Source organism: Ranitomeya imitator, chromosome 3, assembly GCF_032444005.1.
Source record: "Ranitomeya imitator isolate aRanImi1 chromosome 3, aRanImi1.pri, whole genome shotgun sequence".
In the NCBI taxonomy this organism is placed as follows: domain Eukaryota; kingdom Metazoa; phylum Chordata; class Amphibia; order Anura; family Dendrobatidae; genus Ranitomeya; species Ranitomeya imitator.
The window spans coordinates 35881161-35906473 of record NC_091284.1 but is presented as its reverse complement, the minus strand read 5'-3'; the positions used below and the strand labels follow the sequence as shown (position 1 = coordinate 35906473).

Sequence of the window (25313 nt, the reverse complement as noted above, 5' to 3'; positions counted from 1 at the left end):
ATGTTTTGGGGTTGCTTTGCTGCCTCTGGCACTGGACTGCTTGACCGTGTGCATGGCATTATGAAGTCTGAAGACTACCAACAAATTTTGCAGCATAATGTAGGGCCCAGTGTGAGAAAGCTGGGTCTCCCTCAGAGGTCATGGGTCTTCCAGCAGGACAATGTCCCAAAACACACTTCAAAAAGCACTAGAAAATGGTTTGAGAGAAAGCACTGGAGACTTCTAAGATGGCCAGCAATGAGTCCAGACCTGAATCCCATAGAACACCTGTGGAGAGATCTAAAAATGGGAGTTTGGAGAAGGCACCCTTCAAATATCAGGGACCTGGAGCAGTTTGCCAAAGAAGAATGGTCTAAAATTCCAGCAGAGCATTGTAAGAAACTCATTGATGGTTACCGGAAGCGGTTGGTCGCAGTTATTTTGGCTAAAGGTTGTGCAACCAAGTTTTAGGCTGAGGGTGCCAATACTTTTGACTGTCCCATTTTTGGAGTTTTGTGTGAAATGATCAATGTTTTGCTTGTATGTATGTGTATATGTGTATATATATATGTGTGTGTGTGTGTGTGTGTGTATATGTGTATATATATATATATATATATATATATATGTATGTATATATAAATATTAATTATTGGCAATTTTTTTTAATCTAACATAAGGAAGTATGTTATTTCCAACTTTAGGCCTTTTAGAGATCATTTCATCGTCAACTTCACAATAGCAGTAATTCTGACCAGGGGTGCCCGAACTTTCACATGCCACTGAATATAATGTGTCTGGGCAGATTAACCTCCATCGGGCTGGAAACCAGTCTTATTTGTTGCAGTATGAAGTACAGGGATGGATTGAGCTACAAGAATAGATAATTCTTTTATGTTCATTCCTGTTGAATCCAGTCTTGGTTTTGTTTCAAAGAACCGTGCAAAAAACTTCACCAAAAACTGCATTTGTGGTTCCAACCTTAAAGGTAATCACTTTGGAAAATGCTGCTTACTTCCAGATGAATAGCTTTGCTATGCTGCCACGGCACTTGGTTTCCCTTTTAAAGGGTCCTTGGTCACCTCTCTTCCATGTCGGGTGGTGAGCGGGGACAGTGACGTCAAATCTGATACATACCGGAAGTCTTGTCCTTTTTCAATGAATTGTAAGGCTGTATGCACATAGTGCGTTTTTTATGCATTTTTGCTGCGTTTTTTCCACACGTAAATGGGCCAAAAATTCTATGGAATCTTTATGCAAGCTAATTCAATGACAATTCTGAAGTGTTGTGCACATGATCAGTAAAATTCTTTAACCCCTTTCTGACATTAGACGTACTATCCCGTCGAGGTGGTCTCGGCCTCTATGACCACCGACAGGATAGTACGTCATATGCGATCAGCCATGCTCACGGGGGGAGTGCGGCCGATCGCGGCTGGGTGTCAGCTGATTATCATAGCTGACATCCAGCACTATGTGCCAAGAGTGGTCACGGACCGCTCCCGGCACATTATCCCACGGAATACTGCGATCAAACATGATAGCAGCGTTCCGGCGGCATAGGGAAGCATCGCACCGGGAGGGGGCTCCCTGCGTGCTTCCCTGAGACCCTCGGAGCAACGCGAGTTTTATGTGTGGTTGGTTTTGATTGTGTGCAAGTTTTGTTTGAGGCAACTTTTGCATGTGTTGGAACTTTTGTGCATGAGGCAATTTTTCCGCGTGTCCAAGTTTTGCGTGTGGCGAGTTTTCCATGAGGTGAGTTTTGCACGTGTGGCTAGTTTTGCGTGAGCCAAGTTTTGCATGTGGCGAGTTTTGCGCGGCGACTTTTTTGTTTCGACTTTTATGTGGCGAGGTTGGTGTATGTGTGGTGAAATGTGTGCTGAGGGTAATATGTGTTCAAGCACGTGGTAGTGTGTGGCGCATTTTGTGTATGTGTTCATATCCCCGTGTGTGGTGAGTATCCCATGTCGGGGCCCCACCTTAGCAACTGTACGGTATATACTCTTTGGCGCCATCGCTCTCATTCTTTAAGTCCCCCTTGTTCACATCTGGCAGCTGTCAATTTGCCTCCAACACTTTTCCTTTCACTTTTCCCCATTATGTAGATAGGGGCAAAATTGTTTGGTGAATTGGAAAGCGCGGGGTTAAAATTTCACCTAACAACATAGCCTATGACGCTCTCGGGGTCCAGACGTGTGACTGTGCAAAATTTTGTGGCTGTAGCTGCGACGGTGCAGATGCCAATCCCGGACATATATACATGCACACACACATTCAGCTTTATATATTAGATATAAAAGTACACATATTTAGTATCGCCGCATCTGTACCGACCCGACCTATAAAACTCTCACTACTTAACCCCTTCAGTGATCACAGTAAAAAAAAAACCATCTTATCCTGCAAAAAACGAGCTGCTATACAGTGTCAGCATCGAAAAGATAAAATTTATAGCCCTCAGAATAAAGCAATACAAAAATAAATATTTTTTCTATAAAATTGTTTTTATTGTATAAAAGCGCCAAAACATAAAAAAAAGATATAAGTGAGGCACCGTGGTAATCGTTCTGACCCGAAGAATAAAACTGCTTTATCAATTTTACCAAACGCGGAACGGTATAAACGCGCCCCCCCCTCCCCCTTCCCCCCACCCCAAAAAAAAAAAAATTCAGGAATTGCTGGTCTTTGTTCATTCTGCCTAACAAAAATCGAAATAAAAAGCTATCAAAAAATGTCATGTGCCCGAAAATGGTACCAATAAAAACGTCAACTCGTCCCGCAAACAACAAGACCTCACATGACTCTGTGGGCCAAAATATAGAAAAATTATAGCTCTCAAAATGTTGTGATGAAAAAAATATTTTTTGCAATAAAAAGAGTCTTTTAGTGTGTGGCAGCTGCCAAACATAAAAACCTGCTATAAATAGTAAGTAAAATCCCCCCTTTATCATCACCCCCTTAGGGAAAAATAATAAAATTAAAAAAAAATATTTCCATTTTCCCATTAGGGTTAGTATTAGAGTTGGGGCTAAAGTTAGGGTTGGGGCTAAATTTAGGGGTTAGGGTTGGGGCTAAAGTTAGGGTTGGGGTTAGGGTTTGGATTACGTTTATGGTTGGGTTAGGGGTGTGTCAGGGTTAGGGGTATGGTTAGGGTTGGGATTAGGGTTAGGGGTGTGTTGTGGTTAAGGGTGGGTTGGGATTAGGGTTAGGGGTGTGTTCGGGTTAGGGTTGGGATTAAGGTTAGGGGTGTGGTTAGGGTTGGGATTAGGGTTAGGGGTGTGTTGGGGATCGGGTTGGAGTTAGAATTGGGGGGTTTCCACTATTAAGGCACATCAGCGGCTCTGCAAACGCAACATAACGCCCGACCTCCATTCCATCCAATTCTGCTTTGAAAAAGTAAAGCGATGCTCCTTCCCTTCCGAGCTACGCTGTGCGCCCAAACAGAAGTTTACCCCCACATATGGGGTATCGGCGTACTCAGGACAAATTGGACAACAACTTTTGCGGTCCAATTTCTCCTGTTACCCATGGGAAAATAAAAATTTGGGGGCTAAAAAAATCATTTTTGTGGGAAAAAAATGATTTTTTATTTTCACGGCTCTGCATTATAAACTTTAGTGAAACACTTGGAGGTTCAAAGCTCTCACAACACATCTAGATAAGTTCCGTAGATGGTCTACTTTCCTAAATGGGGTCACTTATGAGGTTTCCACTTTTTAGGCACATCAGGGGCTCTGAAAAACCAACATGACGTCTGATTTCCATTTCAGCCAATGCTGAGTTGAAAAAGTCAAACGGCGCTCCTTCCCTTCCAAGCTCTGCCATGCGCCCAAACAGTGGTTTACCCCCACATATGGGGTATCGGCGTACTCAGGACAAATTGTACAACAACTTTTGGGGTCCAATTTCTTCTGTTACCCTTGGGAAAATAAAAAAAAAAATGGGGTCGAAAAGATCATCTTTTGAAACAAATATGATTTTTTATTTTTACGGCTCTACATTATAAACTTCTGTGAAGCACTTGGGGGTCTCCTTTCCAAAATGGTGTCACTTGTGGGGGGTTTCAAGTGTTAAGGCACATCAGGGGCTCTCCAAATGCAACATGGCCTCCTATCTCAATTCCAGCCAATCAGAATGAATAAGGTGGTGTTGAACCAAGAAATTACATCACAAAACTTTTTTTCTTAAATATCTTTTACGGAGCTCAAAAAAGCCTTCGTTGCTGTACAAAAATGCACATTTTTAACGCAGCGATTTTCCTGCCAAGAGATGCAGAATCCTTGCAGAAATTTGCAAGCAAATACTCAATGTGTGCACATAGCCTTGAGGTGACGATGCCTGCTGAAAATACATGCGTTCTGGCAGATATTATCGCAAGTGACGTCACTGGCCATCCGCAACTCTTCAAGTGTTATTCCGATCAAGTCATGGATTGTCCATTACAATATGCAGTCTCTTAATAATCACCAGGGGTCCGACCGATTGTAAATAGGCCCCACACAGTGTTTTTCTTCTATCTATACAGGGTTGTTTCGTTACGCCCTCTGCAGCATACCTCCAGTGAATAGGGTCAGCTGCACGGCTGGGTGATTGTGAGCGCTACATGCAGAAAAAAACTGACAAGCGTGCAGCGCTGCAGTCCCAATCATTGGGGAGAAGGGGAGATCCCGGGGGCCGGATCACCAGGGTCATTGCTGAAATGAGAATAACCCTATAAAAGTGATTTAAAAAAAAAATGAGAGTAAATACTTAGTCTGTTAGGATGTAGATATTCACAGTGATGAGCTGATTGATAGGTCACCCCTGTTAATGCAAGCTGCCAACAGGTCCTCCGCTTTGTATAAAATATGGATTATTGAAACCGGTGAGAGGTGTAATGCACAGACACCAGGACTCCTCTATAGCGGTCATTTACCCTACTGTTACATTGGTGTTGTGTAAAATGGATATCCAACTCAGACAATATGTTTCCACTTTATATATTTTCAGCAGTTATTTTTTTTTACAGTCATTTTATCAGTACGGATATCCCCGACTAATGTATGTTTGTGATACTTTTCTTACAGATATACCACGGGGTCAAATTCCCAAGCAATCCTTTGAAAAGTGCAATGTAAGTTGGTCACTTGTTTGTTCTTTTGATTTTGAAGCCCTGTAATTAGTGATGAGCGAGCATGCTCATTATTCGAGTTTGCATCAGGTGCTCAGGTACGTACCCAGTATCGCGTGTGCTCTAGTGAAATGTTTGCGTCACGCCCGAATGTTTTGCGTCTGTTACACAGCCACGAAACATGCAGGGATTGCCCGTGTATTTCAGGCAATCCTCGCATGTTTTGTGACTGTGCAACAGCCTCGAAGCTTGTGGGGATGCGAACATTTCACTCGAGCACCCGTGATACTGGGTACGTACCTGAGCACCTGATGCAAACTCAAGTAACGAGCATGCTCATCATTACCTGTAATTATTATTGAGCAGATCCCTTCCTGCCCAGCTTGAGATGCTGGTGATTAGCTGTTCCTGCCGATCTTCTGGTTCGCCATGTTTAGCAATGTGAAGATAGTGAGGTATGAGGAGAGGTTAGGGTCTGTGATGGCAAGAGGAGATCCAGGAGAGGACAGGGTCTGTGATATTAAGAGAAGATCCAGAAGAGGGCAGGGTCTGTGATGGCAAGAGGAGATCCAGGAGAGGACAGGGTCTGTGATATTAAGAGAAGATCCAGAAGAGGGCAGGGTCTGTGATGGCAAGAGGAGATCCAGGAGAGGACAGGGTCTGTGATATTAAGAGAAGATCCAGAAGAGGGCAGGGTCTGTGATGGCAAGAGGAGATCCAGGAGAGGACAGGGTCTGTGATATTAAGAGAAGATCCAGGAGAGGGCAGGGTCTGTGATGGCAAGAGAAGATCCAGAAGAGGGCAGGGTCTGTGATATTAAGAGGAGATCCAGGGGAGGGCAGAGTCTGTGATGGCAAGAGGAGGTCCAGAAGAGATCAGGGTCTGTGATGGCAAGAGGAGATCCAGAAGAGGTCAGGGTCTGTGATGGCAAGAGGAGATCCAGGAGAGGGCAGAGTCTGTGATGGCAAGAGGAGATCCAGGAGAGGGCAGAGTCTGTGATATTAAGAGAATATACAGGAGAGGGCAGAGTCTGTGATAGGAGAAGATCCGGAAGAGGGCAGGGTCTGTGATGACAAGAGAAGATCCAGAAGAGGGCAGGGTCTGTGATGGTAAAAGAATATACAGGAGAGGTCAGGGTCTGTGATGGCAAGAGAAGATCCAGAAGAGGGCAGGGTCTGTGATATTAAGAGGAGATCCAGGACAGGACAGAGTCTATGATGGCAAGAGGAGATCCAGAAGAGGGCAGGGTCTGTGATGGCAAGAGGAGATCCAGGAGAGGGCAGGGTCTGTGATGGCAGGAGGAGATCCAGGAGAGGGCAGGGTCTGTGATGGTAAGAGGAGATCCAGGAGAGGGCAGGTCTGTGATGGTAAGAGGAGATCCAGGAGAGGGCAGGTCTGTGATATTGAGAAGATCCATAAGAGGGCAGGGTCTGTGATGACAAGAGAAGATCCAGAAGAGGGCAGGGTCTGTGATGGCAAGAGAAGATCCAGGATAGAGGGTAGGGTCTGTGATGGCAAGAGGAGATCCAGGAGAGGGCAGAGTCTGTGATGGGGAAATAATATACAGGAGAGGGCAGGGTCTGTGATGGCAGGAGAAGATCCAGGAGAGGGCAGGGTCTGTGATGACAAGAGAAGATCCAAGAGAGGTCAGAGTCTGTGATGGCAGGAGAAGATCCAGGAGAGGGTCTGTGATGGCAAGAGGAGATCCAGGAGAGGGCAGGTTCTGTGATGGCAGGAGAAGATCCAGGAGAGGGCAGGGTCTGTGATGGCAGGAGGAGATCCAGGAGAGGGCAGAGTCTGTGATATTAAGAGAAGATCCAGGAGAGGGCAGGGTCTGTGATGGCAGGAGGAGATCTAAGAGCGGGCAGGGTCTGTGATGGCAGGAGGAGATCCAGGAGTGGGCAGGGTCTGTGATGGCAGGAGGAGATCCAGGACAGGGCAGGGTCTGTGATGGCAGGAGGAGATCCAGGAGAGGGCAGGGTATGTTCATGTTCAAGGAGTTTGGAGTGCACTGGAGCAGCGATCTGGGTCGATAGGTGGATGTAGAGGTCTGGTCCAGGGATGGTTTCTGTTTCTTAGGTGTGATTGTGGTAAGTTTAAAACAGACCCTAAAATAACAGGTTGATCATCTAGAATTCAGAATAGACCCATCTCTGCCTTATAGTTTTACAGAAACTTTCACCACTTTTGATCTGTTGACCGCTCTTCACCACAATTTCTGAATTATGACACAATACAAGATAAGGTGTGAAATAAAAAGCCCTGTATGTGTATTTTGTGTGTGTGTGTAATGCTCCGATACTACACCTACATTTCTGCCTCGGCTGTAGGCTCATGTACAAGTTTGACCGAGGGACGTCAAATTGCATGTAATCAAAATAAATAAATATATTTACCAATATATCAGCGTGTGAGAACCTCCCTGAATGCATACTACCTCGGTGTAATATACTAGTATGATGATGTACTGTCCTCTATATTTAATCTTCCCATGACTGTGGATTGCAAGCTTACAACTCCTTCTCTTTCCGATAGAATATATGTATGAACCTTAAGACTAAACACAAAAAAAAGAAACGGAATCAAGCAGTAAAGGTAAATTTCTCTGTTATTTTCATCCATGACTGCTCATATATTGCATTGTCATAGCCTCGTTATCTATTACACATGTATTAGTGTACTTACTGATCGCGGTCGTCATCCATGTCTCTTCTTTACGTCTTGATCACAGTTCTGATTAACTGGCTGTGTGGAGCAGAAATCTTTTTCTTAAAGGGAATATGTCGCTAGGTTTATTAGTTACCCAATCTTGAGAGCAGGATTATGTAGAGAGAGAGAGACCCTGATTCCAGCGCTGTATCACTTACTGGGCTGCTTGCTGCAGTTTTGCTAAAATCAGGGTTATTTTGCTGCAGATCTAGCAGTTCTCTGAATGCTGAGGCCTGTATAACCCCACCGCTGTTTGGCGGCTTTCTGTGTACACTGTGCAGAGGCAGAAAGCTGCCAATCAGTGGTGGCGGGCATTGGTTATACAGAGATCACAAATATGCAGGGCTACTAGGGATAATAACCTGCTGATAAAACAGTGATTATAGCTGATCAAACTCGCAAATGCAAGTCTATGAATCCATGAAAAAATATAACTCTGATGTCATCTGTCTTTTTACGGATTGTTTGATAAAAGAAACTTTAGAAACATCAATACTCAGAGAAAGAGAAGGGTCCTGACCCATGACCGCCATCATCTGTACTCCTGATAAGTACGTCCTGATGTCAGTGCGGGTTAATGGGCTAGGAAAAAAGTCGGGGATTGGAAGCATTTTTTTTTTCACGGGAATTAACCCCTTTACCCCCAAGGGTGGTTTGCACGTTAATGACCGGGCCAATTTTTACAATTCTGACCACTGTCCCTTTATGAGGTTATAACTCTGGAACGCTTCAATGGATCCTGGTGATTCTGACATTGTTTTCTCGTGACATATTGTACTTCATGACAATGGTAAAAATTATTTGATAGTACCTGCGTTTATTTGTGAAAAAAACGGAAATTTGGCGAAAATTATGAAAATTTCGCAATTTTCCAACTTTGAATTTTTATGCAATTAAATCACAGAGATATGTCACACAAAATACTTAATAAGTAACATTTCCCACATGTCTACTTTACATCAGCACAATTTTGGAACCAAAATTTTTTTTTGTTAGGGAGTTATAAGGGTTAAAAGTTGACCAGCAATTTCTCATTTCTACAACACCATTTTATTTTAGGGACCACATCTCATTTGAAGTCATTTTGAGGGGTCTATATGATAGAAAATACCCAAGTGTGACACCATTCTAAAAACTACACCCCTCAAGGTGCTCAAAACCATATTCAAGAAGTTTATTAACCCTTCTGGTGCTTCACAGGAATTTTTTGAATGTTTAAATAAAAATGAACATTTAACTTTTTTTCACAAAAAATGTAATTCAGCTCCAATTTGTTTTATTTTACCAAGGGTAACAGGAGAAAATGGACCCCAAACATTGTTGTACAATTTGTCCTGAGTATGCCAATACCCCACATGTGGGGGTAAACCACTGTTTGGGCGCATGGCAGAGCTCGGAAGCGAAGGAGCGCCATTTGACTTTTCAATGCAAAATTGACTGGAATTGAGATGGGACGCCATGTTTCGTTTGGAGAGCCCCTGATGTGGCTAAACATTGAAACCCCCCACAAGTGACACCATTTTGGAAAGTAGACCCCCTAAGGAACTTATCTAGAGGTGTGGTGAGCACTTTGACCCAACAAGTGCTTCACAGAAGTTTATAATGTAGAACCGTAAAAATAAAAAATCATATTTTTTCACAAAAATTATCTTTTCGCCCCCAATTTTTTATTTTCCCAAGGGTAAGAGAAGAAATTGGACCCCAAAAGTTGTTGTACAATTTGTCCTGAGTACGCTGATAGCCCATATGTGGGGGTAAACCACTGTTTGGGCGGATGGGAGAGCTCGGAAGGGAAGGAGCGCCGTTTGACTTTTCAATGCAAAATTGACAGGAATTGAGATGGGACGTCATGTTGCGTTTGAAGAGCCACTGATGTGCCTAAACATTGAAACCCCCCACAAGTGACACCATTTTGGAAAGTAGACCCCCTAAGGAACTTATCTAGAGGTGTGGTGAGCACTTTGACCCACCAAGTGCTTCACAGAAGTTTATAATGTAGAACCGTAAAAATAAAAAATCATATTTTTTCACAAAAATTATCTTTTTGCCCCCAATTTTTTGTTTTCCCAAGGGTAAGAGAAGAAATTGGACCCCAAAAGTTGTTGTACAATTTGTCCTGAGTACGCGGATACCCCATATGTGGGGGTAAACCACTGTTTGGGTGGATGGGAGAGCTCGGAAGGGAAGGAGCGCCGTTTGACTTTTCAAAGCTAAATTGACAGGAATTGAGATGGGACGCCATGTTGCGTTTGAAGAGCCACTGATGTGCCTAAACATTGAAACCCCCCACAAATGACACCATTTTGGAAAGTAGACCCCCTAAGGAACTTATCTAGAGGTGTGGTGAGCACTTTGACCCACCAAGTGCTTCACAGAAGTTTATAATGCAGAGCCGTAAAAATAAAACAAAATTTTTTTCCCACAAAAATTATTTTTTTAGCCCCCAGTTTTGTATTTTCCTGAGGGTAACAGGAGAAATTGGACCCCAAAATTTGTTGCCCAATTTGTCCTGAGTGCGATGATACACCATATGTGGGGGGAACCACTGTTTGGGCACATGGGAGGGCTCAGAAGGGAAGGAGTGCCATTTGAATGCAGACTTAGATGGAATGGTCTGCAGGTGTCACATTGCGTTTGCAGAGCCCCTAATGTACCTAAACAGTAGAAACCCCCCACAAGTGACACCATTTTGGAAAGTAGACCCCCTTAGGAACTTATCTAGATGTGTGCTGAGCGCTTTGACCCACCAAGGGCTTCACAGAAGTTTATAATGGAGAGCCGTAAAAATAAAAAAAAAATTTTTTCCCACAAAAATTATTTTTTAGCCCCCAGTTTTGTATTTTCCCGAGGGTAAAAGGAGAAATTCGACCCCACAATTTGTTGTCCAATTTGTCCTGAGTGCGCTGATACCCCATATGTGGGGGGGAACCACTGTTTGGGCGCATGGGAGGGCTCGGAAGGGAAGGAGCTCCATTTGGAATGAGGACTTAGATGGAATGGTCTGCAGGTGTCACATTGCATTTGCAGAGCCCCTAATGTACCTAAACAGTAGAAACCTCCCACAAGTGACACCATTTTGGAAACTAGACCCCCTAAGGAACTCATCTAGATGTGTTGTGATATCTTTGAACCCCCAAGTGTTTCACTACAGTTTGTAACGCAGAGCCGTGAAAATTAAAAAAAAAAATCTTTCCCCCCAAAATTATTTTTTAGCCCCCAGTTTTGTATTTTCCCGAGGGTAAGAGGAGAAATTCGACCCCAAAAGTTGTTGTCCAATTTGTCCTGAGTACGCTGATACCCCGTATGTTGGGGGAAACCAACTTTTGAGCGCATGGCAGAGCTCGGAAGGGAAGGAGCGCCATTTGGAATGCAGACTTAGATGGAATGGTCTGCAGACGTCACATTGCGTTTGCAGAACCCCTAATGTACCTAAACAGTAGAAACCCCCCACAAGTGACCCCATATTGGAAACTAGACCCCCCAGGGAACTAATCTAGATGTGTTGTGAGAACTTTGAACCCCCAAGTGTTTCACTACAGTTTATAACGCAGAGCCGTGAAAATAAAAAATCTTTTTTTTCCCCACAAAAAATATGTTTTAGCCCCGAGTTTTGTATTTTCCCAAGGGTAGCAGGAGAAATTGGACCCCAAAAGTTGTTGTCCTATTTGTCCTGAGTACGCTGATACCCCATATGTTGGGGTAAACCCCTGTTTGGGCACACGGGAGAGCTCGGAAGGGAAGAAGCACTGTTTTACTTTTTCAACGCAGAATTGGCTGGAATTGAGATCGGACGCCATGTCGCGTTTGGAGAGCCCCTGATGTGCCTAAACAGTGGAAACCCCCCAATTATAACTGAAACCCTAATCCAAACACATCCCTAACCCTAATCCCAACAGTAACCCTAACCACACCTCTAACCCTGACACACCCCTAACCCTAATCCCAACCCTATTCCCAACCGTAAATGTAATCTAAACCCTAACTGTAACTTTAGCCCCAACCCAAACTGTAGCCCTAACCCTAATCCTAACCCTAACCCTAATCCTAACCCTAACCCTAACCCTAACCCTAGCCCTAACCCTAGCCCTAACCCTAGCCCTAGCCCTAACCCTAGCCCTAGCCCTAACCCTAACCCTAGCCCTAACCCTAGCCCTAGCCCTAACCCTAGCCCTAACCCTAACCCTAGCCCTAGCCCTAGCCCTAACCCTAGCCCTAACCCTAGCCCTAACCCTAGCCCTAACCCTAGCCCTAGCCCTAACCCTAGCCCTAGCCCTAACCCTAACCCTAGCCCTAACCCTAGCCCTAGCCCTAACCCTAGCCCTAACCCTAACCCTAGCCCTAGCCCTAACCCTAGCCCTAACCCTAGCCCTAACCCTAGCCCTAACCCTAGCCCTAACCCTAACCCTAACCCTAACCCTAACCCTAGCCCTAACCCTAGCCCTAACCCTAGCCCTAACCCTAGCCCTAACCCTAGCCCTAACCCTAGCCCTAACCCTAACCCTAGCCCTAGCCCTAACCCTAACCCTAGCCCTAGCCCTAACCCTAGCCCTAACTCTAACCCTAGCCCTAATGGGAAAATGGAAATAAATACATTTTTTTAATTTTTCCCTAACTAAGGGGGTGATGAAGGGGGGTTTGATTTACTTTTATAGCGGGTTTTTTAGCGGATTTTTATGATTGGCAGCCGTCACACACTGAAAGACGCTTTTTATTGCAAAAAATATTTTTTGCGTTACCACATTTTGAGAGCTATAATTTTTCTATATTCTGGTCCACAGAGTCATGTGAGGTCTTGGTTTTTGCGGGACGAGTTGATGTTTTTATTGGTAACATTTTCGGGCACGTGACATTTTTTGATCGCTTTTTATTCCGATTTTTGTGAGGCAGAATGACCAAAAACCAGCTATTCATGAATTTCTTTTGGGGGAGGCGTTTATACCGTTCCGCGTTTGGTAAAATTGATGAAGCAGTTTTATTCTTCGGGTCAGTACGATTACAGCGACACCTCATTTATATCATTTTTTTATGTTTTGGCGCTTTTATACGATAAAAACTATTTTATAGAAAAAATAATTATTTTTGCATCGCTTTATTCTCAGGGCTATAACTTTTTTATTTTTTTGCTGATGATGCTGTATGGCGGCTCGTTTTTTGCGGGACAAGATGACGTTTTCAGCGGTACCATGGTTAGTTATATCTGTCTTTTTGATCGCGTGTTATTCCACTTTTTGTTCGGCGGTATGATAATAAAGCGTTGTTTTTTGCCTCGTTTTTTTTTTTTTTTTCTTACGGTGTTTACTGAAGGGGTTAACTAGTGGGCCAGTTTTATAGGTCGGGCCGTTACGGACGCGGCGATACTAAATATGTGTACTTTTATTGTTTTTTTTTTTTTATTTAGATAAAGAAATGTATTTATGGGAATAATATTTTTATTTTTTTTTCATTATTTTGGAATATTTTTTTTAATTTTTTTTTACACATTTGAAATTTTTTTTTTTTACTTTTTTACTTTGTCCCAGGGGGGGACATCACAGATCAGTGATCTGACAGTTTGCACAGCACTCTGTCAGATCACTGATCTGACATGCAGCGCTGCAGCCTTCACAGTGCCTGCTCTGAGCAGGCTCTGTGAAGCCACCTCCCTCCCTGCAGGACCCGGATCCGCGGCCATCTTGGATCCGGAGCTGGACTGAGCAGGGAGGGAGGTGAGACCCTCGCAGCAACGCGATCACATCGCGTTGCTGCGGGGGGCTCAGGGAAGCCCGCAGGGAGCCCCCTCCCTGCGCGGTGCTTCCCTGTACCGCCGGCACATCGCGATCATCTTTGATCGCGGTGTGCCGGGGGTTAATGTGCCGGGGGCGGTCCGTGACCGCTCCTGGCACATAGTGCCGGATGTCAGCTGCGATAAACAGCTGACACCCGGCCGCGATCGGCGGCGCTCCCCCCGTGAGCGCTGCCGATCGCACATGACGTACTATTGCGTCCTTGGGAAGAAAAGCCCACCCCACATGGACGCAATAGTACGTCTAATGGCAGAAAGGGGTTAAAACCGATTCCCTAATGGTGATTTCCAAAGTTTCGTAACTTTCCATGCTGGACAATGTGATTAAAAAGCAACAAATTAAAGTTTAGTTACTCGTTAATGGTAGTCGGGCACCAGCCAAGTGCAGGACTTCGCTATCTCCAGGGTGCCTTTAACAATGCCCGTTTTGGGGATTGGTAGGGGTCTCTGCGGGTAAGGTAACTTCCAGACTCTCTACATACCCCTTAACTTCTCACCATGGTATTCGGCCGATGCTACACTGAACCTAGTCCTATAACATGGCTGGTTTCTGCTTCTATGTCTTTTGTTTTTTATGCTTTTTTTTATTAGCACAGCTTCAGCTTTCCGTAAAAAAAAAAAAAATTTCTATCGATGTTCAGTTTTAAATCTATTTCCCTCTCTTCCATTTTGCTTTTCAGCCCATGTACAAGTTGTCAGGAGCCGTCAGCACAAGATCACAGGACGAGGATATCTTTACTGAAGAAAACACCTTGTGAGTCTGTCCCCCTGTACTGTATCCAGTCCGTCTGGGTTTCCACAATGTCTGTCTTTATTTTCTTGGAAGTCGGATTTTCAAATCATTTCTGCCCGTCGCCATCTTAGGTTATTGTAAAATCTTATAACTGTATTTTTATTTTTTTTCCAGAAGCCTTTTGGATCCCAATGAACCGTTTTTGGTTCCCGAGTCGCTACGCGGTGACTTGGACGAGTTCGATGCTCTGTATGAATTTGCTTTATTTGACCAAAGTGACCAGGAGGTGGTAGTTGATTCCACGGAGCCTATCCGGGAAACCCTCTATGAGTAAGTGAGGTTGTTTAAATTGTCAGCAAACTTTATAATATAGCTTATCAGAAATATGCTTCTTTCTCCACCTATGAGCCACTTCTCCCACCCCCTGACCTCATTCACTGACCTGCTCAGTACAGATTTAGAACGACCCCTAAGCTGCTACTTCGGAGCAGGAATCCCTCGTGTCGGTGTCTGCTGTGAATGTTGGACATCATATTCCGCTATTAAAAACTGGTGGAAAATGTGGGTTAACGGGTCATAAAATGACCGGAATTAATACATTATTCTTATCCCAGTGCTAACATTGGCTTTGTAGCTTGGCCTTCTAGGGAGTATTTAATGAGAAAATGACGGACGATGGTCCCAATTCAACAAAGCTTTTTAAGTATTCTTGTGTAAAAAGCATTGGAAAGTCGTATCATTTTGAGGCTTAAATTTTGTGACTTGTAGTTCTCACATCATTTTCACCCAGCTCCAATAAATTGATAAATCTGACCCTATTTTTTTCCCCTTTTTAGGTTTTTTTTTTATCAGTTTTTAATCTGATCACTGGGACTACTATAAAGGTACCGTCACATTTAGCGACGCTGCAGCGATCTATACAACGATCCGGATCGCTGCAGCGTCGCTGTGTGGTCGCTGGAGAGCTGTCACATAGACAGCTCTCCAGCGACCAACTACGCGAAGTCCCCTGGTAACAAGGGTAAACATCGGGTTACTAGCGTCACACACGCCGATTCAGCGATGTCTGCGGGAGTCCAGCGACAAAATAAAGTTCTGGCCTTTCTTCTCCGACCAATGATGTCACAGCAGGATCCTGATCGCTGCTGCCTGTCAAACTCAACGATATCGCTAGCCAGGACGCTGCAACGTCACGGATCGCTAGCGATATCGTTCAGTGTGAAGGTACCTTTAGGATAACATTTCCTGTTTGTGTTTTTTTTCTATTCTCCGCAGTCATCTCATTATTCTCACAGGCAGAATTACAATGACTGATAACACCTCTATATACAGTAGATAACACAGGATCCACCATTCACAATAGGTGATATCACAGCTCACCTCCTCCTCCTGTACAATGACTGATAACACCTCTATATACAGTAGATAACACAGGATCCACCATTCACAATAGGGGATGTCACAGCTCACCTCCTCCTCCTCCTGTACAATGACTGATATCACCTCTATATACAGTAGATAACACAGGATCCACCATTCACAGTAGGTGATGTCACAGCTCACCTCCTCCTCCTGTACAGTGACTGATAACACCTCTATATACAGCTGATAACACAGGATCCACCATTCATATGCGGTATCACAGCTCACCTCCTCCTCCTGTACAGTGAAAGGCAGTGATCAGCACTCTATCGGTTCTGGTATTCTTTGTAGCTGCTGATGGCCATTTTCATGAATTGTTACCCCCATAATAGTTTGCTTGAACTGACTCCCTAACCTTTTTGTTATCTTGTTCAAGTTCTAAAAATATAAATGCCTTTAAAGGGAACATGCTTTCTCTGGGTATTTGGAGCAGCCGGTGCTCACATGCCTCTTTTATGGGTTGGTGGATGATCGGGTTGTGCAGGCTCGTCTGCTTAGGAAACATGAGACCGATTTCCTGTCTTCTTTGGTTGGAAAAGTGTCCGTTCTCCTTTGTTACCTCTCTACTCAGCTCATTGTCTTTTTCTTGCAGGTACTTCGCTCAGATTTTAGAAGAGCACGGTCCTTTGAAACCGGACGATGAACGTCTGATAGGACAATATAAAGATTTCCCGGAAGAAACCCACAGGATGGTGGAAGCGGCCGGCGGTCTTAAAAATTTTCTTTTGCAGTCTTACGAATTTACCATAGTAGAAGACATGATTGCGCTGTCCGTTAACTACGATATTGCGTTCACAGCGTTCCGGGAGAATTATCTGCTAAATCCCACAGCGGAGGAATTCAAGCCTTCCTATTCTAGCCTTGTATGTGATAACATAGACTCGTATTATGCTACTGACCACCTGGATTATATGTCTAGTGACTCCAGTGCCACCGAGTGTATCGAGCGTCCTTCCCTTTATAATGACTTGGATCGAAATTATCAGAAATTCGCTGAACCATTTAACAACGCTGGCCTCGGGACGTTATCCGATTCGGAGTTGGACCTGATTGACACTGATTCTTTTGACCACCATGTCCTAGACGAAGAGCTGGATGAAGTATGTAGCTCTTCTAGTAATGGATCTGGATCATCTAATATAGAAGATGATGATGATTGTGATGACGATGATGATGATGCTACAGCTCCTGAGATTAATAGTGATTTAAGCCAAGATAAATCCTATATAGAAGAATCAGACCAAAGCAATCACATTGTCTCATCTAAAAGTGAAACACAGCCTAAAAATATACAGACTGCTATAGTGTCGGTGCAGGTAAGAGGATGAAACCTTATATATATATATAGATATAGATATAAAAGAACACAGCAGCACATGTACATGAATCTAGGCCATGTGAAAACACAGACAAATGTTCGATATGAATCATACTACTCAAAAATATTTTTTCATAAAACTTAGTTATAGATAAAATGAAGATTCTTGGCACATAAATTGGCCAATTCATGTGTGCCCATCAACCACGGCAAGGTGATCGCCCTCTGATGGGTCCTACTCTACCGTACATGCCACTCTTGGGCCACCAGCCTACAACTTTGGACAAACATGTTACTCTGGGCTGAACCTACAATTTATGGGCAGGTAGAGTTGATTACCGCCACCTGCAAGGTCAGTGGGAGGAGTGCAAGATCAGTCTGGATGCAGCCACATCCATACATCTTTTTTCTCTCTCTCTCTCTCTATATATACATATATATGTGTGTATGTATACTATATAATTGTCTAAGGCTCACTTCCGTCTTTCTGTCGGTAACGGAAATCCCAAGTCGCTGATTGGTCGCGGCAAAACTGCGACGACCAATCAGCGACGGGCACAGTCCGGCAGCAAAATGGCCGCTCCCTACTCCCCTGCCGTCAGTGCCCGCTCCATACTCCCCTCCAGTCAGCGCTCACACAGGGTTAATGCCAGCGTTAACGGACCGCGTTATGCCGCGTTGTAATGCACTCCGCTAACGCTGCTATTAACCCTGTGTGACCAACTGTTTACTATTGATGCTGCCTATGCAGCATCTATAGTACAAAGATCTAATGTTAAAAATAATAAAAAATCAATATATTCTAACCTTCCGGCGCCTTTCCCGCTCCTCGCGACGCTCCGGTGACCGGTCCATGCATTGCGGTCTCGCGATACCGCCTTGTCATCATCTCGCGAGACCGCAATGCACTCTTGGGACCAGAGCGTCGCGAGGACCATCGGTAAACGCCTCGCCTGGATTCGGAGGGCCGACGGAGGGTGAGTATATAACTATTTTTTATTTTAATTCTTTTTTTAACAGGGATATGGTGCCCACATTGCTATATACTACATGGGCTGTGTTCTATACTACATCTCTGTGCTGTATACTATGTCCAGTTTTGGGCACCGGTGTTCAGGAAGGATATAATGGAACTAGAGAGAGTACAAAGGAGGGCAACAAAATTAATAAAGGGGATGGGAGAACTACAATACCCAGATAGATTAGCGAAATTAGGATTATTTAGTCTAGAAAAAAGACGACTGAGGGGCGATCTAATAACCATGTATAAGTATATAAGGGGACAATACAAATATCTCGCTGAGGATCTGTTTATACCAAGGAAGGTGACAGGCACAAGGGGGCATACTCTGCGTCTGGAGGAGAGAAGGTTTTCCACCAACATAGAAGAGGATTCTTTACTGTTAGGGCAGTGAGAATCTGGAATTGCTTGCCTGAGGAGGTGGTGATGGCGAACTCAGTCGAGGGGTTCAAGAGAGGCCTGGATGTCTTCCTGGAGCAGAACAATATTGTATCATACAATTATTAGGTTCTGTAGAAGGACGTAGATCTGGGGATTTATTATGATGGAATATAGGCTGAACTGGATGGACAAATGTCTTTTTTCGGCCTTACTAACTATGTTACTATGTATGTGGGCTGTGCTATATACTACATGGCTGTGGCATATATTACGTGGCTGGGCAATATACTACATCGCTGTGCTCTATACTACGTGGCCTGTGTTATATACTGCATGAGCAGTGCTATATACTACGTCTCTGTGCTATATACTACGTGGCTGTGCTATATACTACATGGCTGTGCAATATATTACGTGGCTGTGCAATATACTACGTGGCTGTGCAATATATTACGTGGCTGTGCAATATATTACGTGGCTGGGCAATATACTACGTGTCTGTGCTATATACTACGTGTCTGTGCAATATACTATGTGGCTGGGCAATATACTATGTGGCTGGGCAATATACTATGTGGCTGGGCAATATACTATGTGGCTGGGCAATATACTATGTGGCTGGGCAATATACTACGTGGCTGGGCAATATACTACGTGGCTGGGCAATATACTACGTGTCTGTGCTATATACTACGTGTCTATGCTATATACTACGTGTCTGCTATATACTATGTGTCTGTGCTATATACTATGTGTCTGTGCTATATACTACGTATCTGTGCTATATACTACGTGTTTGTGCTATATACTACGTGTCTGTGCTATATACTACGTGTCTGTACTATATACTACGTGTCTGTGCTATATACTATGTGTCTGTGCTATATACTATGTGTCTGTGCTATACACTACGTAGCTGGGCAATATACTATGTGGCTGGGCAATATACTACGTGGCTGGGCACTATACTACGTGTCTGTGCTATATACTTCGTGTCTATGCTATATACTACGTGTCTGTGCTATATACTACGTGTCTGTGCTATATACTACGTGTCTGTGCTATATACTACGTGTCTGTGCTATATACTACGTGTCTGTGCTATATACTACGTGTCTGTGCTATATACTACGTGTCTGTGCTATATACTACGTGTCTGCTATTTACTTTGTGGGCTGTGTTATATACTATGTGGCTGTGTTATATACTACGTGGGCTGTGCTATATACTATGTGGCTGTTATATACTACGTGGGCTGTGCTATATACTACGTGGGCTGTGTTATACGCTACGTGGGCTGTGCTATATTTCTCTGCTGTATCTGTGCATCATGAATCGTTGTATGTGTTAAAGAGGGGGGCCCACTGAGACTCTTTCGCCCGGGGCCCTCAAAAACCTGGAGTAGGCCCTGGCTTCACTGATTGTTCGCGGCTGGGTGTGACCAATCAGCAACAGGCGCAGTCCGCCCGCGAATTGGTGCGGAATTAGAACCACGCTTCGCTAATTGGTCGCGGCTGGCCGAATCCTGTGTATAAATTGCATTATTCTGATAACTTCATGAATAAACTACATACATATTCTAGAATACCCGATGCGTTAGGATCGGGCCACCATCTAGTATATATATATATATATATATATAATTAGGACAAACATTACTGCTTAAAAAGGAGCAGAACGGTTAAAGCTCAAAGGGTATCCCTACACTCCTATAAATGGCTCATTGAACTCCATTACTAAAATCAATAAGGCTGTAAGTATGCTCAGCCAAACTGCTGACAGACCTGATACGAGCATGTAATAAGTGCAGTGTTAGTAAACCTAAGGTACCGGATAAATATAATAACCAAGGCTGTGGAGCCAATTTTGGTGGAGTTGGAGTCTGTCATGGAAATCGAGGATTCGGAGGTTTGGCTCACCGACTCCACCGCTCTGATAATAACGCAACTAAACAAAAAATGTTTCAGTACACTTACTGGAAAGATTCTGGTACCAAGCCGTTTTTTTTTTTTACTCTGTCGCCTCATTGGGGGACACAGGACCATGGTGTTATGCTGCTGTCCACTAGGAGGCGACACTATGCATAATCTGAAAAAGATTAACCGTGGCTCCTTCTCTGCAGTATACACCCCTGGACGGCGTCAGCCTTCTCCAGTTTTTGCTTAGTGTCGCATAGGAGGCACAACTAAAAATTCCCAATCCCCCCTAGCAATACAGCGCTAGTTGAGGACTTAATCGCTTCCATCCATCGGGTGCTGGTCATTTCTGATCCGCCACAAGAGGCCCCAGACCACAAGATTTCCTGTGAAGGACCTCTGAAGCCGCCTAAGATTTTCTCTAACCACCCAGAGTTTAAGGCGATCCTTAAAAAGCAGCTCTCCCAGCCTGAGAAAAAATTCGCTAATCGCAAATATCTGGAGGCGAGGTACCCCTTCCCGCAGAAGGATTCCAAGGAATGGACAGACCCACCCGAAGTGGACTCCCCAGTCTCTAGACTAGCAGTACAGTCCCTCCTTTCACTGCCAGATAGCTCAACCCTCAGGGACGCAGCAGACCGGCAGGTAGAACGCATGGCTCGTTCAATTTTCGAGGCTGCAGGGGCATCCCTGGCTCCCGCATTCGCTTCAGTTTGGGCTGCCAAGGCCATTCTGGTCTGGGCCAAAAATTTAGAAGCTGGCCTCCAAGCATCCGCTCCTGAGCTGTCGGACCAAGCGGTTCAAATAGCAGTCGTAGCAGATTACATGCTTCATGCAGCTCTGGTGTAGCGAGGACAGCATCAAACGGCATCACAATTCGGTGTATCCTCTGGCTGCAGGAATGGAAAGCAGACGCAGCCTCAAAGAAGTCCCTCACGCACCTCCCCTACCTTAGTGGGTGACTTTTTGGTGAACAGTTGGACACGATGATATCCAACGCCACCGGGGGTAAGAGTACCTCTCTTCCCCAACTGAAACCTAAACGCACTTGCAAGAAGCGTAACCAAACTCAATTCCGATCCTTTCGGAACTCCTCGGGCTGGTCCGTCTCGCATCTAGCACAAAATCGTAACCGTTCCCCACGCAGGGACAACTCACGATCTACGCAAAGGTCTGACAAGACCTGGAAGTCAAAAGCAGGCCAGTCTAAGCCCAGTGGAGGAAAATCTCAGACTTTCTCCTCATCATGACTCACGGACTCCGGAAGACACCACACCCATAAGCAGCCGACTTTTGCTCTTTCATCAAGTCTGGCTGCCTATTACAGAAGATAGGTGGGTCAGGGAACTAGTGTCTTCCGGATACAAGATAGAGTTCACCTCCAACCCACCTGACCGATTCTTCCTCACTGTCCCCCCAAAACCACCAGCCAAGGCTCGTGCCTTCTGACAAGTGGTCTCCTCGCTTTTTCAAGCAGGAGTCATAGTACCGGTCCCCACGGCCGAGTTCTTCCGAGGGTTCTACTCCAAACTGTTCGTAGTCCCCAAGAAAGGAGGCAGCGTGCGGCCCATACTGGACCTAAAACAACTCAACAAATATGTACGGGTCCGTCACTTCCACATGGAGTCCCTTCGGTCCATCATTGCGTCCATGGAGAAGGGAGAATATCTCGCCTCCATAGACATACAAGATGCATACCTGTATATACCGATTGCACCTGCCCATCAGAGATTTTTCAGGTTTGCAATAGACCAGAACCACTACCAGTTTGTGGCTCTCCCGTTCGGACTCGCCACGGCTCCCAGAGTGTTTACCAAAGTCATGGCAGCCACCGTGGACGTCCTGCACTCCAGAGGCATTGTAATCGTTCCATACTTGGACGATCTACTCATCAAGGCTCCCACCTTCAAGGACTGCGAGCTCAGCGTCTCAATTACAATCGACACTCTGAGTCGCATGGGCTGGTTAGTCAACCTACAAAAGTCATCACCAAACCCTGAGTCAGTCTCTGACCTTCCTGGGAATGCTATTCAACACCTCCAGGGGTCTAGTATTCTTTCTCAAGGACAAGGCACTGGCTTTCCGCCTAGGAGTTCGCACCCTCCTCCACAAACCCCCTCGATCTCTCCGATTTGCCATGAGTCCTCGGCAGGATGGGGGCAGCAATAGAAGCGGTCCCATTTGCTCAGATTCACCTCAGTCCTCTCCAACTAGCCATCCTCAAGTCCTGGGACAAGAACCCTTTCTCTCACTCGACAGGGAGTTCAGGCTAACGTCGTCAACCAGGAGGTCCCTGCACTGGTGGCTCAAGCCAACCTCACTAGCAAAGGGGAAATCCTTTCTCACAGGTCAATGGAAGGCTCTGACCACCTATGCGAGCCTGACGGGCTGGGGTGCAGTGCACCTACACCACAGGGCAAGTGGTCCCCAGTGGAAGCGAACATGCCCATCAACATCCTGGAAATTCGTGCCATCCTCCTAGCATTGAGGGCCTTCCATTACTTACTGGCAGCCTCTCACATCAGAATACAGTCAGACAATGCCATGGCTGTGGCATATGTGAATCACCAAGGGGGGACCCGCAGTACCCAGGCGATGCGAGAAGTGTCACACATCCTCCACTGGGCGGAGGACACAGGGTCAGTTCTCTCGGCGGTCCACATTCCGGGTGTGGACAACTGGGAAGCAGACTACCTCAGCCGACAAGGAATAGACTCGGGAGAGTGGTCTCTCCATCCCGAAATTTTTTGCCAGATCTGCCATCGCTGGTGGACCCCGGATGTGGACCTAATGGCATCTCACTTCAATGCCAAGGTCTCCAACTTCATGGCCAGAGCACACGATCCGCGGTCGCTCTAAGCAGACGCTCTGTTTCAGGACTGGACCCAGTTCCAGCTTCTGTACATTTTTCCACCTCTCCCCCTGATGTCCAGAGTGGTGAGGAAGATCAAGCAAGAGGGAGTTCCAGCCATCCTAATCGCACCGGACTGGCCCAGACGTACATGGTAAGCCGACATCGTACAACTTACAGCAGACGCCCCCTGGCGCCTCCCCGGCCGCCCGGATCTTCTATCACAAGGCCCTTTCTACCACCAGAACTCAGGGGCCCTCAATTTGACGGCGTGGCCCTTGAAACCTGGGTTCTAACCCAGGCAGGGTTCTCGCCGGACGTCATTAAGGACCATGATCAGGGCACGGAAGCCAGCCTCTGCCAAGATTTATTACTGTACCTGGAAAGCTTTCTTTACCTGGTGTGAATCTCGTGGCCAGACCCCATTCCCTTATTCCCTCCCCAAACTACTTGGTTTTCTCCAATCGGGTCTGGAGGCCAGGCTGTCCCTGGACTCACTTAAGAGCCAGGTGTCAGCCCTCTCAGTGCTTTTTTAAAGGCGCATTGCTACCAAGCCGCAAGTCAGGACTTTTCTTAAGGGGGTTTCCCAATTGGTACCCCCCTACAGACGACCACTAGAAACGTGGGACCTCAACCTGGTCCTGACAGCATTGCAGGAACCACCTTTCGAACCCCTTAAGGAGGTCCCGCTCCACCTTCTATCCCAGAAGGTGGTTTTCCTGGTGGCAATCACCTCGCTACGCAGGGTGTCTGAACTGACAGCACTCTCCTGCAGACGGCCCTTCCTGGCTTTTCACCAGGACAAGGTAGTTCTCCGTACGGTCCCATCCTTCCTTCCGAAGGTTGTGTCCAACTTCCACCTCAGTGAGGAAATTTCTCTGCCATCCCTTTGTCCGGTCCCGGTTCATAGAGTGGAGAAGGCTCTCCATATGCTTGACCTTGTCAGGGCATTGTGTATATATGTGTCTAGGACTGCACCCTAACAGAGGTCTGATTCTCTTTTCCTTCTTCCGGAAGGCGGCCGCAAGGGTCTGCCAGCTTCCAAAGCTACCCTTGCCAGTTGGATCAATTCCACCATACAAGAGGCCTACCACCTTAAGAATTCTCCTTCCAGACGGTATTATGGCACACTCTACACGGGCGGTAGGGGCCTCCTGGGCCATTCGGCACCAGGCTTCGGCACAACAAGTGTGAAAGGCCACTTGGACTAGCCTACACACGTTTACTAAACACTACAGGGTTCATACCCAGTCTTCAGCGGACGCGAGCCTGGGTAGATGTGTTCTGCAGGCGGCGGTGCCCCAAGTGTAGGGGCCTGTCTGAACAATATTCGTCCATTGCTTCCCACCCAGGGACTGCTTTGGGACATCCCATGGTCCTGTGTCCCCCAATGAGGCGACAGAGTAAAGGAGATTTTTGTGTACTCACCGTAAAATCTTTCTCTTAGCCTCTAATTGGGGGACACCGCTCCCACCCTGTTGCCCTTTTTCGGGCCATTGTTACTGTTGAGTTCTCATATTGTTTTCTTGAGTTTGTACATAGTTGCCTTCTTATAGGCATGGTTGTTATTCATGTTACGTTCCTCCTAATGCTTTTGCACAAAACAGTAGAAGGCTGGTTAATCTTTTTCAGATTATGCATGGTGTCGCCTCCTAGTGGACAGCAGCATAACACCATGGTCCTGTGTCCCCCAATTAGAGGTTAAGAGAAAGAGATTTTACGGTGAGTACACAAAAATCTCCTTTTTTGGTACAAGCACCCAATGGAGATTCACATTTGCTTCGGTAAAAATCAGGTCCAATGGAGCTGATGGCGAATGATGGAACAAAAGCCAACAACAGTGGTGGCATAACCCCCCAAATATGTCAATGTCTCAATAATTTGCGATGTGGCCTTGAGCATCAATTATAGCTGGACAACGACGTCTCATGTTGTTCCCAAGTATTCTTTGCTGAGACATGGCATCCCATTCTTCTCAAAGGGTGGCCCTCAGATCATTGAGGTTCTGGGGTACAGAGTTACGAGTCTCTACACGGCGACTCAGTTGATTCCACAGGTTTTCTATGGGATTCTGGCCTGGAGAAAAAGTGC

At 45.5% G+C, this 25313-nt stretch overlaps 1 protein-coding gene across 2 annotated transcripts in view; it reads left to right on the top strand.

Annotated features, from left to right (window-relative positions):
- TTC3 (tetratricopeptide repeat domain 3) overlaps positions 1 to 25313 on the top strand; it is a 200066-nt gene that overhangs the window by 147728 nt on the left and 27025 nt on the right. For both annotated transcript variants that reach the window (XM_069760756.1, XM_069760757.1), the window contains 5 exons: positions 5046 to 5092; positions 7625 to 7684; positions 14261 to 14334; positions 14488 to 14643; positions 16328 to 17051. In XM_069760756.1, the coding sequence (XP_069616857.1) occupies positions 5046 to 5092; positions 7625 to 7684; positions 14261 to 14334; positions 14488 to 14643; positions 16328 to 17051 (1061 nt within the window). The remainder of the gene's footprint in view (positions 1 to 5045; positions 5093 to 7624; positions 7685 to 14260; positions 14335 to 14487; positions 14644 to 16327; positions 17052 to 25313) is intronic.